This window comes from Pelecanus crispus, chromosome 6 (assembly GCF_030463565.1).
Source record: "Pelecanus crispus isolate bPelCri1 chromosome 6, bPelCri1.pri, whole genome shotgun sequence".
Taxonomy (NCBI): Eukaryota; Metazoa; Chordata; class Aves; order Pelecaniformes; family Pelecanidae; genus Pelecanus; species Pelecanus crispus.
In genome coordinates, this window is record NC_134648.1 from 64,860,185 (window position 1) to 64,876,027 (window position 15,843).

General features: G+C 37.9%; 1 protein-coding gene across 1 annotated transcript in view; it reads right to left on the reverse strand.

The window, feature by feature from the left end:
* The window catches only part of JAG2 (jagged canonical Notch ligand 2), a 73,839-nt gene that overhangs the window by 25,415 nt on the left and 32,581 nt on the right, over window positions 1–15,843 (reverse strand). The window contains exons 4-5 of the mRNA XM_075712577.1: window positions 12,182–12,436; window positions 11,092–11,152 (exon numbers count right to left, since the gene is read on the reverse strand). Coding sequence (XP_075568692.1) covers window positions 11,092–11,152; window positions 12,182–12,436 — 316 coding nt within the window. The remainder of the gene's footprint in view (window positions 1–11,091; window positions 11,153–12,181; window positions 12,437–15,843) is intronic.

Sequence of the window (15,843 nt, forward strand, 5' to 3'; positions counted from 1 at the left end):
CTTAATTATCAGCATTACAGGTATTTAGAACGCTACACTTACCATTCTCAAGAACAAGGTCAACTGTTCAATGTGCAGATAACAAAACTTTATCTCTCCTGTTTAGAAGGGACATACTAGTCCTGTTGAACATCCTTACTGGAACTTATCTTGCTCAACCATATTACACATCATAGCAACAAACAACACCAAGTACTATGCATTATGAGAACTGTACATAAACTAGTTGTTCTTTCACAAGAAGTCCCATCTTCACATAACCATCTCACACTAGGATAAAAATTGTCATTGGTATAAAGGAGTTGAAATTACTTTTAAAAAGGAGACTGTTGACTTACTGCATCAAGCACCATAGTTTTTTTTCTCCCTATGAAGGGAGCATTCAAGATATTAGCTAGTTTGTTCTAGAGTGCTACAGAGCAAGGCAGTTAGAGATGCAGCTGTCTTGTCAGTTTTCTCAGGACTTAGTTTCTCAAGAGAACCCTTTTTACAGATTTATCCTATTATATCCTCAATATTCTCTAGTGACATTATGGAAAAGGGTGCTCTTTAAAGAAAGAAGGAGAGACAACAGAAACCAAAGCCATCAATAATTCATTTGTTTTTAACAGAGTTAAAATCTTTTTTCACAAGATTTCTTCAAAGACCACTATCTTTGTGTTATCTGTGACAGAGTTCTGCTAACAAAAGCAACTGTTTATGCTACAGGAAAAGTGTTAAAGTCTGAACTTTAAAAAAAAGGACATAGGCTAATGCCTTTTTTTTTTTTTTTTTAAACATATATATCATACACATTTTATCAAAAGGAAATAGTAAGCTTGCTCTTTTGGGCCAACAAAAAAGTTCTGCATGTTATTTTAAGAGTATTTCTTATAAACAATATAAGAGCCATACTAGCAACAGAGAGATGCATAAAAACACAGTGAATGGAAGTTGGGCACATGCATGCCAGTGGAGCCTTAACGCCTAAGGGAATAAAGCATTAGAAAGAAAACTACTTTTTTTAGATTTAACACCAGCATTCTATTATCAACATGCGTTGAATACCATAAAAGAACAGAAAATAGATTCTTAAGTCTTTGGGGTGTGGTGAGACAAGACAAGAAAAAGAAGTATAAACAAGAAGTCTTGGTTCCTTGTGAATCAATCCACCTCCACCATTTCAGTAAGCTGTATCAATCCGCAGAGGAATAGAACAGGCTATGCTGGCAGCATATTATTTAAATTTCTACTATTTACATAGGCAGAAGGAATCTAGATGAAGATCTTCGTAAGACTTTTTTTTTTTTCCTAAATTTCTAGAATTTCATAAATTTCTAGAATTACTTTGAGTTCTTAGTCCCAGTATCTGCTCCTCATTCAAAACCTCACAGCTGTGGGATCCCTAAGGACAGCCTCAGCTATGTACCTAGTCCAGAGGCCTCCAATTGCTCATCTAAGCAAAGCTGTCAGAAGGCTGGAGAACATACATATTTCAGAAGCGGCTTTCTTTTGCTGTATTAGCAGTAAGAGGAAGCAAATAGTGCTCCTGCTAAATTTGATCTCTTCCTTCCTCCTCAAGGACAGAAAAATCTTTTCAGGGGCTGGTAATAAACAATAAAAAAAGCACTGTAACTCACTTTACTGGCCTGAGCCCAAATCTCCATCCATGCCAAACCTGGCACTACTGCCAGTGATTCACCATGACTATCCTAGCTAGAGCCAACTCCCCACCCACATACAACAAGCATTTTCAAGAGCTGAAAGTCTGCATCACAAAGCAAATAATCACAATAACTCAATTTGTTTTCCATACCCAATGGGTAACAAGTTTCTTTGTTTAATACTGCACGGGTGATTAAGAGTGCAAAGAAAAATACAGGCACCTTCTTAGAACTTGAAGGCATCTTAAGCACCTACTTGAGTTTGTAGGTATGCTTGACTGCATTAAATTTAGTTCAGCAGAAAAGGGTTGCTGCTTTTTCATGATATTCAACACAGTCAAAGTTTACTGTTAAAGTTACCACCAAGCACGAGGAAAATAATTTCTAGAGGCTAAAAGCAGTCCAAAGGAACACAGTGTTTACAAGTCAAAAGGTTACTATGTGGTAAGCTGATCAGCCTTCAGTTTACAAGGAAGAGTAAATTAGGATTTCCTCTTGAACAGGAAGTCTGGTTGCATCCTATATTAGCAGGTGCTAGAGCAGCTTTAATTCCACTTCCTTCGAAAAAGATAATGTTTACATGGATCTCAGCTCACCCATAGAGCAAGATGTGATCAAAAAAGTGCAATCAATTTAGAAATGGGCACGTTGTCATTTACAAGAAAAACATCAAGCCACAACACAAGGATGAAAAAAGGTTAATGACCCATTACGAGAAGCCCAAAAGGTACAGATACAAAAGCATCACCATCTATTAAAAAAAACCCAACCAAACCAAAAACAAACCCCAAAAAACCAGAATTCTTTTTCAAGTAACAACCACTTGTAATGAAAGCCAAAAGGAAACTGCTAGTGCAATTAATGGTGGGCTAAAGTTACTCCTTCCCTGCCCACCCCCTAGTTCAGAATAATTTGTTGGAAGTTTCTGCAAGCCTAAATTTTTTCACATCTGAATAAATAAAAAAGCCAAATTTAGAGAATTCATAAGGATTCCCATTGTTCAACGGACAAAGAAAATTCTTACTGGAATCAAGATTCTACTTCCTTTGTCCTTCCCCTCTGCTGACTTCATTGGTTCTAACTTGTCTTTACAACCAAACGCACACAAAACAAAATCAGAGATGGCTTAATCTTAGCTTTTGCTGGGTTATTAGCAGTACAAAAGAAGCTACCATAAATAGATTGTTACAGTTTAGTAACTTCCTGATGGAAGGCTGAAGTACAGGCATCTGCTCCCAGACCAAAGCGTCCCTTCAGGTCAGGATTAACACAGAGAGAGTGCAATAGGAATAGAAGAACAATTGCTAGTTATCTTGAAACCAAGAACTTGCAGAAAAGATCCCGATAATTCTACAGACACACTTCACAGCTTCCACTTTCCTTAGATGAGAGTCTGGTGGCAATAGAAAACAAGAATTTAAATACAAGGCTGGAGGAAAGGGAGGTGGCAGGAGTTAACATTAGCAAAGCTTCTAGATAACATTTCAGTCTTGAGATTAGAGAAACTGCAACTGTGCAGGAAAAATACTGTTGTCACTGACAAGCAGATAAAGCCACAATAATTCAACTCTCACTGTATACTTGGTTAAAATAAGCATGTGGGGCTTCAAACAGCTAAATTCCAGGACAAGGAAGAAAGACCACCTACAGTAAATCTCAATGTGTTTAAAGTAGTAAATTTAGTATCAAGGAATCCTACAGAAGCACCTGTCATTACGCACAGTTCAAAGATACCTATGGACTCAGGGGCAGGAGAGCTGGGGGGTAAGTGGGGAAAGGAGAAAGGAATACAAGATTTGGGTTTTTTTGCTTTTCCTGGAGCTATTAAAAAAGCTAAACTGGTCAAGTTCAATTAAAAAAAGAAGATTTTTTTTTCTACAGTACTATGCTTTCTGTATGTTCTTCTAAAACAATTACAATTAAGGAAAAAGCTGATACCGGTCTTTGCTTTCCTCTGAGGATGTCTGTGTTATAATTATTTAGTGAAAGCTAGGTTTAAAGTGAGCATTTCCAAATCAGATGGCAGAAGGTATTCAAAAGATCCTATGTTGCTGTGTGTAAACAGATATATTATTTATGAGGATAAGGCCCTGAGCAATCTGGTCTTCTTTGGGCAGGAGGCAAGAACTTTCCAAACTCCATGTTTTTATGATAAATCCTACAATGGCAGTTACAGAAATGCTGTGGAAAGGCATAGAGAGGTACCCAGACCCTGATGGTCTGTAAACCATGGTCCCTCAGCACCTTGCATGATTAACTCCTCCTTATCCAAAAGGAAGACACCTGTTACATACCAAAAAGTTAGGGTGCTCTCAACAGTCAGTATTAACTCAGCTGTTTTTTACCATCTTCACACATGGTTTATTCTGCCAGTTCAATCACTTCTGGTTATTTGAGAGTCCTGAACTTTCTGTGCATAAAGTTCACTGAGAAACTTCATATTGCAGTTCTCATCCAATCACTAATCTACTCTCGTTAACCTTATGAAAAGGCTCATAATAACACGAGAATGAGAGGATACCCAAATAAATTCTGTTCTGCACCTGGCTACAAAGCTTTGTCAGCACTTAATGCACAAGTATGCCTAAACCATCAATGTGAAGGAAATCAAAACCAAACTACTTCTCAAGCCTCAGTCAAAATACAGGGCCTAAAAATAAACTGAAAAAATCCTACAGAGGATACAGGCAATGTGGTGTAAGCCTTTAATTACTACAGGTTACACCTTACTGGTATCCTGCAAACTGTACAAAAACTGAAGATCGTTGTGCCATATTTGCAAGCCATTTTTTAAGCAGGCTTTTTAGAGGGAGCTTCTCCCACTCATATTTCAATTGGAACCTGTGGCCAAAATACTCAACACAGGAAAACGAAGCAAAACAGTGACATTAAGAGCAGAAGCAAAATGCATCATTCAGGGGTGGGGGAGAAATAACCCTCTTAAATGGAAAACCACTAAATTTTCTGATGACGTGAACAGGATGGTGTCGCATAAGCCAGAACAATAGCTTTATATTAGTTATTTACTTAAAATAACTATAAGAAAGTCTGTTTAATCTTTTAAGAGATTAATTGTTGTATAGCAGGCAGCAATATGGTCTAGCTGTTAGGAGATCCTATGAATCCAGATGCTCAGAATCAATGTTATAGCTAGTACTGTACTAAGATTTGTCACAGAAGCACTTTCTCCACTTTCCTACCTTTGAAAGAGGCATGGCGGTTTTGTGAATAGGGAAGGAAAAGATGCTCATTAATGAACTCCAACAGTTTCATTACCTGAAAGCTTGCTGTCTTTTCCTCTCACCCCCAGCACTCTTATTAGACCAAAAGGTACAACCCTTTCCCTACAAACTTTTTTCTCCTCTAATAAAGGAAGTAATTGAAAGCTAACATTCTCACTCCAGTACTTTAGAGTTTTGTGAAGGAGCTGATAGAGGGGATGGTTCAAAATCATTTACCCAGAACATATGGGGAAAGGCTGCTCAGTTAACTTGGAGTAAGTGGCTCTAAGTGTGTGTCTGTATTTGCATTAGTTCACACCAGGAGCACGTTTTTTAAGTGAACTGCCTGATCATTCCTGTTGATGATGTGGTGGTTCACATCAGAGCTGTTTTGGAACAAAGGAATTGGATTCCTTTAGGTTAAACTAAGGTAATGTAAGGCAATATATACGAGGAGCATACCTAGTGTGCTCCAGATGCAAACAGGCATTCAGTCCACAAGAACAGACTAGAGCTAGTCCAAAATTAAAAAAAAACCAATGAAGTGTTTTTAGTATGGATATTGAGTCCTCAATACTGCTTTGATCTACTGTTCTAATTTGCCTGCATTACCTATTATTGTAGACACAGGTTAAAGTACTGAAGTGCTACGTGTTTTTGGTTCCTGTACACCCACTCACTTCCCCCTGCAGCAGCACCCACTTTTAGGATATATTCTGTGCCTTTCTACCCACTAACCATCCAAGGAAGTGAGTGCAGAGTGGGCCTCAGTTCCTTGACCAATAAAGAAAAAAAAATGCATGGGATTCTTTTTTGTCTAACTTAATATGTCTACTTGTGAAATACTTGCCAACAATCCCAGGAGGCTTACCACTAGGACATAAAAACCATAATTAAAGAATACCGGTTATGATAACGGGCAAGAGAACTTATATGATGAGACACACAGTAACTGTAATAATTCTGCAAGTTCTGTGAACTCAAAGCTGTGATACAATACCTTGCATCAAAGAGGAGACAGGAGATGTCCAGGTACTGGTACCAAGTGCATTCCTGCAGGGCCAAACAATAGCCCCATGCTCTTTAGGGACATCAGCTAGTCCAAGTTGCAGGAACTGAAATGGTCAGATGCCACAGCAGCTAGCACACTGCTCAAACAAGACTTTCTAGTTTACTGTTCAGAGCAGCTTATGAGATTACTCCTAATTTGAGAGCTGATGAGATTTCTCCTAATTCCATTCTGGAACAATTGTGGAAGGAAGCCATACCATTTAGATCTGCTCTTGACAAGCCCTGGTTAGCCAGCAACTCTTCTGTGAGCATTTTCTAGATATTTAGAAATGGTATACCCGTTTTAGCGTTCTTTTGATATTACTATCTGATCTAGCTAATAAGGGAGTTCCCCATTTCTAGAAGCAGGAGTTGTATTTCCTTCTTTTTTCAATCCTCTAGGATCTGTTATTAGTCCTCTACAGCCTTCAGTAACAACCTGCTTTGAGATGCCTCACCAGATCTCCTTGTACCCAAGAATGAGTTTATAGTACTCCAGCTGCAATTTTTTTTGTTTTTTTAAAGTCTAGGCAGAGTTCTCAAATATTGATGTTAACCATGTTATTCACCCAACTGCCATGAAAAACACAAGCAAGAGATGAAAGATATTGGTAGGCCTCCTACTGAAAAGGATAGGAAGACCATGCAAGCCTTTAACATTTAACAAAGGGTCTCTAGAAAGCTATTACACCCCTAACACTCCAGGTAGTTGCAGCTCATTTTGCAAGTCAGGCTTTTGTTACTGCACCTCTGTAAAGAAAGTATTGAATAATAGTTGAGCATATTCTGTCCTTATAGCAACAGATTAAGGGAGCAAAAACCACTTGGGAGAGGCAGACAGCACCTGCAGGCACTGCTGAGCACAAGAAATCAGCCTTGCAAGTAGGGCTGAAGTAGAATGCAAGGACTACAAAAGGCATGGCACTGGACAGGAAGTTTGAGAAATCTGTTTCAATGGGACAAACATAAGATATGTGATTAAATAAAAACAAAGCCACCAACATTGTAAAACCAGAATTTTGTCACATGTAGTTCAAAAGTAATTCTAGAGTAAGACAGTTAAAAGCACACAGGTTAAACAATCAACTTAAAAAGTTTTAAAAACTGTATGCTTGCTTTGTTCACCTTGCACTAATTCACATTAGAGTACTATTAATAATCCCATTTCTAATTCATTTCAGTTTGTCTACACATTCTAAAGAAACTTTTGTATCACAGCTGTGTGAAGACTTGCATGTCCCAGGACAGAACCTAGGTCCTTACCATAGCTCCAGAAGCTGAACACAAGCTGAGCAGTGTTACAGATTTGACCCTTTTTGTTTTGCTTTGGGAGAGAAATTAAAACATTCAAATGCAACAGGAAAAGTAGAAAGATTTCTGAAAATACCATCATCCTGGCAGGAATATGGCAGTGTAGCCCAGATACAAGGCATATCTGGACTTCTGCCAAACCCATACCACTCTGCATCACAGGGAAGTGAAAGATTAAGCTGTTAAGCCTACTGACAGTTTATGAGTGGTACCAAACACATTCAAGTCAGCAGTTTTAATCCAGGAAGGAGACTGTTCATTTGTAGTTTCTCTATATTCACTTTGATAACTTCATAAGGTGATTGAGCCTAAGCCATTAGATCAAACTTCATTCTTCTCTAGACAGTTTAATGGAATTTAACAAAGTACTTCAAATCATGCAAAAACATACAACAAGGATCAATCATCACAGCTTGGCAGTGTTGCTGCTTTGACAATCCTTCCTACTACTTTGGGCTGGTGAAGTCAATCAGTAAGACCATTTGGTCTGCCACTGCAGGCTTTAAAAATAAAAAGATTACAGCAGCCAAATACTTTGAGGCCAGATATGGATAAAGGTGTTGTTTTGTTTTTTTTTTTTTTGGGGGGGTGGGGGGGGGAGGGTAAAGACGACTGCAATTTCCCATCTTTGCAAGATCCAGCTAAGTTGCTTTTGCTTTCCTTATGGATGTAATTTTGCTCATTATTCACTAAATCATTACTTTTTCTGAATGGCCTCTACAATGACAAAAACCTATCACCTAGACCCAGCCATACCACAAAATCGTTTCCCACATCAGGTCATTTTGAGACATCAGGCCATTCCCTACTTATTTTCCTTTTCTTTGGTGAAAGCTCACCAAAAGAAATGGCAAACTTCACAACACCGTAACTTCCTCAAAACAAGGAGTACCTGAACTTGCCCAACAGATGATGTACAGTTACTGCTAATAGCATATCCTTTAACAGTCTGCAGTCATTTAGCTACTTTAAAGATCTGGTTTTAGTATAATATTTAATCCAAGAACAGCTCTAAATTACTTTAGAACAAAGCATGGAGGGTAGATCCTTGCTATGAGAGTTAGGCTGAAGCCTCAGAGCCATTACTTAAGTTACCTGCATGTTCATACAAGTTGAAGAGGAAAACCTTTTTCCAACTTTTCTATTTATAAATGCCACTGCAGATTTTGGCAACCAAGTAACTATTGGCACCAGCAGATTTCTATACATCTCACACCCATGTTTTTCTCACATTTTCATTTTCTTTCTGAATTAAAAAAAAGGACATTGTTTTCACATGTTGAATGACAGTGGCAACTGTCCAAAAACCAGGATGAAGGAATCTAGATTATAATTCAATAGCACCAAACATAGCAGTTTCTTTTAAATAACAGCTTCCTTTGTACTGCTGACGATAAAGGTCATGTCTGTAAGCCTTGCTTATTTTCAGTTCAGCATCATTTTTCTACAGAAAGTATTATCCATTTGGGTTAAAAGCAGTATTTCTAATGTAGCCTAATAACTATTACAAAATACAAGCTAAAGATATCTGTGTGAGCAAGCTCAAGCTACCAAATCACATTTAAAGAGGTAGCCAAGAACCTTCTGCAATACTGGAAATAGAGTGGCCACACATAGAAAGGCCATTGTTTTCCTTCAACCTGATCACAGATCTACCACTTCAGCAGACAGGTGTTAAGAAACAAGGCAAATGGCATACAATCCATCTGAAACATTAAGTCCCTTATTTGTTCCCCCAGTACTTTCTTTCAGATGAGAGAATCCAACAAAATAGGGAGACTTCTGGTCAGAGTCCTTCAATAGACTCAGTGTTATTTTTGTGAGCTTTATTTACCTAGGCAGGTTAGAAGGGTGCACCTAAATTTACAACATTAGATGTTTCTTCACATAAGTGACATGCTGTAGGGAAAGGCTTTGCTCATATGAAACTACCTATTGACAGACACCTTAAAAAAAAAAAGGTACCATAGCCACCCAGCCCCCCCATCTTCAAAGGTTTTGTATTCCCTTCTTTAAACCTTCCTCCTCCTCTTCAACTTGTCTTCCCAGACACAGCTGGTATCACAGAGAAATGAAAGCTGAAAAGGAAACTGCACCACCCCTTTTCACCCACCCCACCCCCCCCCAAAAAAAAAGGGTACTGTTTTGCATTTGTTTAAGCCTGTTGCTTTTTCACCTTTATTCAAAGGCTCCTTGCATTCTAAAATCAAACATTCACAGGCTCCTAGGACACTCCTTTGATACCCACAAGACTCCAGAAACCCTTACATGAATCAAAATTCATTAGAGTAGGTTCTCAAGGGGAAAAATGTGTTCTTGGAAGGCTCAAGGGAAGGAGTACTCAGGCAGAAGTGATACTGGCCCAGCTCTCAACCACAATCTCTACTTGTAACCTAAAAAAAAATCACCAATGGCAGTAGGGACGCACAATACTTGAAATCACAAGCAAAATATTTAATGATGTGAAAAGATCCCAAATAACATTAAATAGAAATATTCTTTCTTACAAAAAGGAAGCCATGGTTTGAACATCTGCCTTGGGGGGCGGGGGGGGGAACTTTTAAGGGAGGTTTTATAGCTCTTCAGAAGTGAAACTGCACATGCACTGAAACACTCTGCTTCATATACTGGAATTTACAGTTTTCAGTCAGATTTGAGAGCTATAGCCCACCAAATCTTCTACAAGTCAGCAGCATCTGATGGAAGTTTCAGTGTGGTAAGAAACCACTCTGGTGCAATGATTTAGGTCTTACTTGTTATCTGTCATACCCCACTGTCAGAAACTTCAGGCTCTCCAGCAGGAAGGGACTTGTTTGCATGTCAGCTGCCACAGCTCACAAACTGGCACTTCAATCAACCCCAGCTTAGCTCTAAGACCAAAGCTAAGCAACCTGCATCCTGTTTCTGCTATTTCCATGATGGTTGTAGTAGTTACTAGTAGGAGGATGAAGCAGAATTGCTTGAACTATCACAGCTTGCCACAAATGGTATTTGTCAGCTCTCAGGGGTTCTGGCAGCCAGTTCAGTTTCACATCATTCCAAGCAAGCAGATTCAATACAGCTTACAAAGGAACCACTACACAAATCCACTCCTACAACAATGCATACAACTCTGACCACAAATAAACTCAAGAACTTACACAGGATCCCAAATCTGCAAGTAGACCTGTCCCATTTCTTCAATAGCCAGTGTAAAAATAACACCCATTTCCCCTTGACCTACTGCATTAGATGCCTGAACTTTTACAAGGAAACAATCAACTCCTCTTGCTACCACAAAGGCTACTTAGGCTTCATCATAAAGTTAAGGGAACATTTCAGACTCTGTTCTCTCAGATTTTAGGGACTAAAAAACATTCACGTGGGGTAGAAAGTTTAGGTTGGGGTTGCTACTGGTATCTCCATTACTATCAAAAAAACCCCTTTTTTCTTGGAAAAGCAAAGTTTACTATATTTTGGTGATCAATACATATATTTGAGTGTTCCAGCACTGTGAGCACTTCCTAGTCCTAACAGTCCAACAAGCAAGTTCCCCTTTTTGAGGGGAACAGAGAGTATATAGAGATCAAAGCTTCTAAGGATTTTGAAAAGAAAAAAAGAAAAAAAGATTATTGTCATTTGATAAAGGATTACATGAAGCATATCTGTTCAGTCCTATACCCGCAACAAATAGAACAGGATTGCAAAACAGTATGAAGTATATGCAGTTCTTACACATGTGAAATCTACTTCAGATCTACTTCTGTCCATGGCTTTGTATAGATTTTTTTTCCATTTTAAAGTAGACTTTTTAAAAATAGCAACATACACAGAAAATAGGAGAAAGATCGGTATTCAAAAAAAGATACTCAAGCATGCAGACTTACTTGCATTCCCCAGGTGTACTGCAACCCCCATGGAGCAAATTACATCCTTGTTTACATACAGCTGTAAATAGAAAAAGGTTTAGGCATCAGTCTGGGCAGCTAGGTATCCATTAATACAGCAGCAATCTGGAACTGTTCAGCTAAGGCTTCTGTTATTTAGCCTATTTGTTGCTTGTGCAAAGCAGACTGTCTTTTGTCATGTTCCAATAGTTGTTGCTTCCAGCTAGCTATTGCACAAAACACAACCCCATTACAACTGTTTATGAAAACTAACTTAACTTAAGGAAAGTCCTTGAAAAAGTTGCTACCAAATAGGTTTGCAGCAAGTGTCAGCACTGAAACATTTATCAAATACAGTTATTTCTTAAACCTGGTATTAGATGGGATTTCCAGCATAATACCAAAGCTTCAAAAGATACACATGACCTTGAGTAAGCCCTAAAAATGGTCTCCCCTCCCATTAACAGGCTTTTTACTGAAAAGGAACAGAAAACAAAAACAAGAAGCCCTCAACAGAAGAGTACATCAAGTAATTTTAGCACTAATTACTCACTGAGAGCGAAGGCAAAATGTAAAGGGATTTGACTGAGTACATTCAACAGGATGACTACACTTGAATTTCTGTTCACACTAACAGCTATCAAAAAGCTTCAGCTTTGCGTACATTACACTTAAACTTTTTTCATTTGCGAAAATAGTATTGTGAGGGCGTTTTTACAGGATTAAAGTCTACAGTATTACTGATATCACTGTTCAATAGAGTCTTATGTTAACAGATGTAATACATCACATCACTTTGAAGTAACACCACCACTGAATAAAGTAAATTAGTAAAGAGATGTTTCACTATTTCAAATCTTAAATTTGTTGTGTAGCCCCCATAGCACATACTGCAAGCAACACTGCATCCTGCCCTGGGCTCCACTCTTCACAGAGGATGGTTTTTTCAAAGATTTGTATTCAAGAGACAAAGTCTGTATGTGTTAAAATTACTATGCTACAGCACTGACACTGCAGAAGTACATACTGCAGTTTATACCTATTATATATACACATTAGAGCCAGTCTAAAATGAAGCAAACAATACTACCTTGTTTACATTCTTCTCCCATCCAACCTTCCATGCAGGCTTTGTTTCCATTTTGATCACACGTGTAGTGACCAACAAAATCATCTCGAGGGCCACAAAATTTATTGCACAGAGCACTGTAGTAATTTTCATCACATTTCACTCTTATTTGTACTTCAAAATGGGCAACAGGACCATTAAATTGTAGTGTTTTCCATCGATCTTCTGGGTTGATCATGCCAGCATGTGCCACTCGTTCTATTAACAAGTCTTCACCTTTTTAAAAACAGGTAAATTCAACAGGTGATAAGTTTGATAGCACACAAGATCATATAAATTCAAATCAAAAGTATTCAACTGGTTAAGAGAAAACCTAGTAAAGAAAATGTTAAGATGATAAAGATCTACTGTATAACTGAATTTTCCTTTGCCTTGTGAAGTTCATTACAGGAAGGCCAATTTAAAAAAGTGTCCCAAAGGAAATATTAAAAAACCCTGGAACATAATCCATAGGAAATAGCTTATTTTTCAAGGCAGCCAAACATACCACACCCACACACTGGCAACCAGCAGCTTTATCTTGATCTGAGGCTCTCTTTGCCTCCTTTTTGTTCTTATAAAATTGCAAAATCTGCATAACCTAGTAGCTGAGAGATTAAAGTTCTCTGGTGCAAGTTTAGTTTTAAACATAAAGCAAAGCACATAGTAATTTTGTAGCAAATTGAATAAGCAATAGTAAATGCTCTAGTAGGCTTCCATTACGCACATAAACTAGCTTTTTTTTTTTTTCCATTTTATCATTCTCTCTACAGTAAAGGCAAAACATCTTTAACAGTCATTTCATAGAACACTTTGTGCAGCTAGTATTCAGCATTTTGAGAAGAAATATACAGGTGAACCCAGGATTGTCAAGGGGCCATTCTCAACTCTGTATCCTGCTTATCCTTATCCCCAGTGGAACTACTGATAATAATTAATCACTGTTGCAATACACTCTATAAGCATCCTGCCTTGCCCTCACAGAAAGCGGCAGCACTGCTACTGCCAGGCGCCATTAACTGAGACCAAATATGCACAAAGTATTAGCTGTCACATAGGACAAGAGGAATTCTAGGATATAAGATTATGGAACTGCCAACACAAGTATTTTCACTTTTATGCATATCCATTTTATATTTATCCATTTTATTCTTGGTATAGAAGCTTCAGTACTAGGAGATACAACACAATTATAGTCAGTACAATGAAATTACACAATTGCTTCAGTAAATATTAAGAATAAGCAAAGCACAGTAAGAGTAAAGGTAGATAGTGAGTAGCCCCAGTGATAAATTTTCAAATGTTTTCACTATTCAAGTCTGGCAACACCCTACTGCAAGAGTTTTTCTAGGTGACTCTGCAAGCTGCAGCTGAAACTCCAAGCACTATTTAAAGACAAGAAAAAGGTACACAAGCTCCACTTGTATACATGAATTTCATACCCATTTATGAAACAGCTATAATATTGCCAGCTCAGCGCTTCAGCATCCATTTTCTTTAAATAATAAAGATTCTTTAAAATGCATGTTAAAAGAAACAAAGAACCAAAACCTTGCACACAGCAAGAGGCTGTAATGGGAGTGAGATAAAGTCTAAACTTCAGATTATTAATAATATAAAACATGCCAAGCTGGTATCAAACAATACTAAACTATCACTTTCAGCAAATGTGTTTCACCTACTTACTTTCTAGAACTAATTAACCTAATTGGTTTAGAAAGTAAAACCAAAGAAGAGACTGTTTCTCACCTAGGAAGTTGCTGACAGCATAGGGGTACCCTGTGCATCTGTTACCAAAGCTGCACTTCCCCCTCAGCGTGTAAAAGGACTCAAATTCAGTTTTCAGTCACTCCAACATTAATGGAAAAGCAAAGCTACAGAAGTAGTGGGCTCTGCAATGCATTTTGTTATCTTAACACCTTTTTTCAAGGTGGTTTCTACCATAAAAATCTTTGCTCTTAAAATTAAGGAATATTGAACTAAAAAAAAAAAACCCAAAAAGTTTAATTAAGCATTGAAAGGTTGTCCAACTATTAAGAACTAAATGTAACTCTCTGCTTTAATATTAGAAATTATATTGCCATGCATAGGCTACAACTCATGCTTGCCTGGACTAGTCTGCATGAAACATTTTATGGCTAGACAAGACCCACTGAAGTCTATCGCTGTTTTTTTAACTCTCAAATTCCTATACGTGAACTCCTCTGTCATTCAGCAGTACGTGGGCAGTAGCAGACAAAAAACCTGCAAGCTAGAAAATGCTGCCTGCATTTTATTTTTGACTGAACAGGATATCTGTCATACCACCAGTCACCATTAAAAGCTTCATGATTAGATTCCACATCCTTTCATAATCTTATTCTTCTCTAATGACTATTGATCTGAAAACCTTGATGAAAAACTATAAAGAAAAAAATGCTGAATCTTTGGATGGTCAAGGAATTTGAACAAATAGCAAATATGCATTACAGAGCTACTTTCCAGCCATATGCATCACGGGCTTATTAAAAACAGCTGCAACAGCCACTGCTATAAAAGTGTTTCCTCAAAGTGCTTCAGATGGACTGAAGAACAGGTCCTGAGATTAAAGGAGTGGCTTATATAATTAAAATTTTATCAAGTATCTTCAAGCTAATGCAGATTCATCAGACAGTTAAACAACTGGAACAAGCATTACAGCTATTGCAAATATACCTATGCAGAACAGTCCTCTTAATACCTGGGGTCAAGAACAGGGGAAATAACTCAATAGTGCTTTTTTGTTTGGGGTGGGTTTTTTTTTTTTTTTTGAACAAACTTTATCTTCACAAACTCCTCTGAAAAAAGAACATATTCTGAGTGTTAAGAGCTCTTCCTCTAGCTTATATCAGTAAAAGTAGGCCTTAACAGACTAAATAAACAAGCCAAATAATTTACTCTGAACCACAAAAGGCATCAGCAAATCAGCTCCAAGACATTTAGTTTCTAATACTAAATTCTGAAGTACCGAAGTATGAGAATTGTGCTTTACTTCAATTTAAAACTGATCCCAAATAGAAGGTGCATCTTCCAGATAGATCTGTAATTGCAGAGAGGAACATGTTTGTCAAGGTTCCTCATTCCTCCCCCACAATGCCAAAGGGTTTCTGAAGATATTCAGTCTCTTACATTTAACTGTTTTGATGGGACAAGTTTGCTCCCTGCATCTGCTTTACCACTAAAATTCACGTTAGGAACTCATACACGTTACTTTTAGCCCTCAGTATAGGCAATGAGCTGCATTACTGAATTTCTCTGGTTATTGGTCAAAAAAGCAGCATACACTAACCTCCCCCACACGCATCTCGGAAGCAATAAGGCGTCTTGATTACTAATAAGTTTTCTACAAGTCTCTCTAGAAAAGCAGACAGTGGCACAGATGTTTGCATAAAAGGAGATGATGGCTAAAAGGTGGTTCTTTAATTAAGCATCTAATTTTTGGAAGAGGAATCCTTCTCTTCAGAGTATTTAAAAGTAACTGTGCAACCAGGAGCCATGACTACACTTAAATAAGAACACTGCTCATCAACACGCTAACTTTTAGCGGAGGTCAGACACTCCCAACAAGCCACTCACAGGGCAATACAGAAGGTGATGCTGGTAGCTATTTGCAAGGAAACACACAC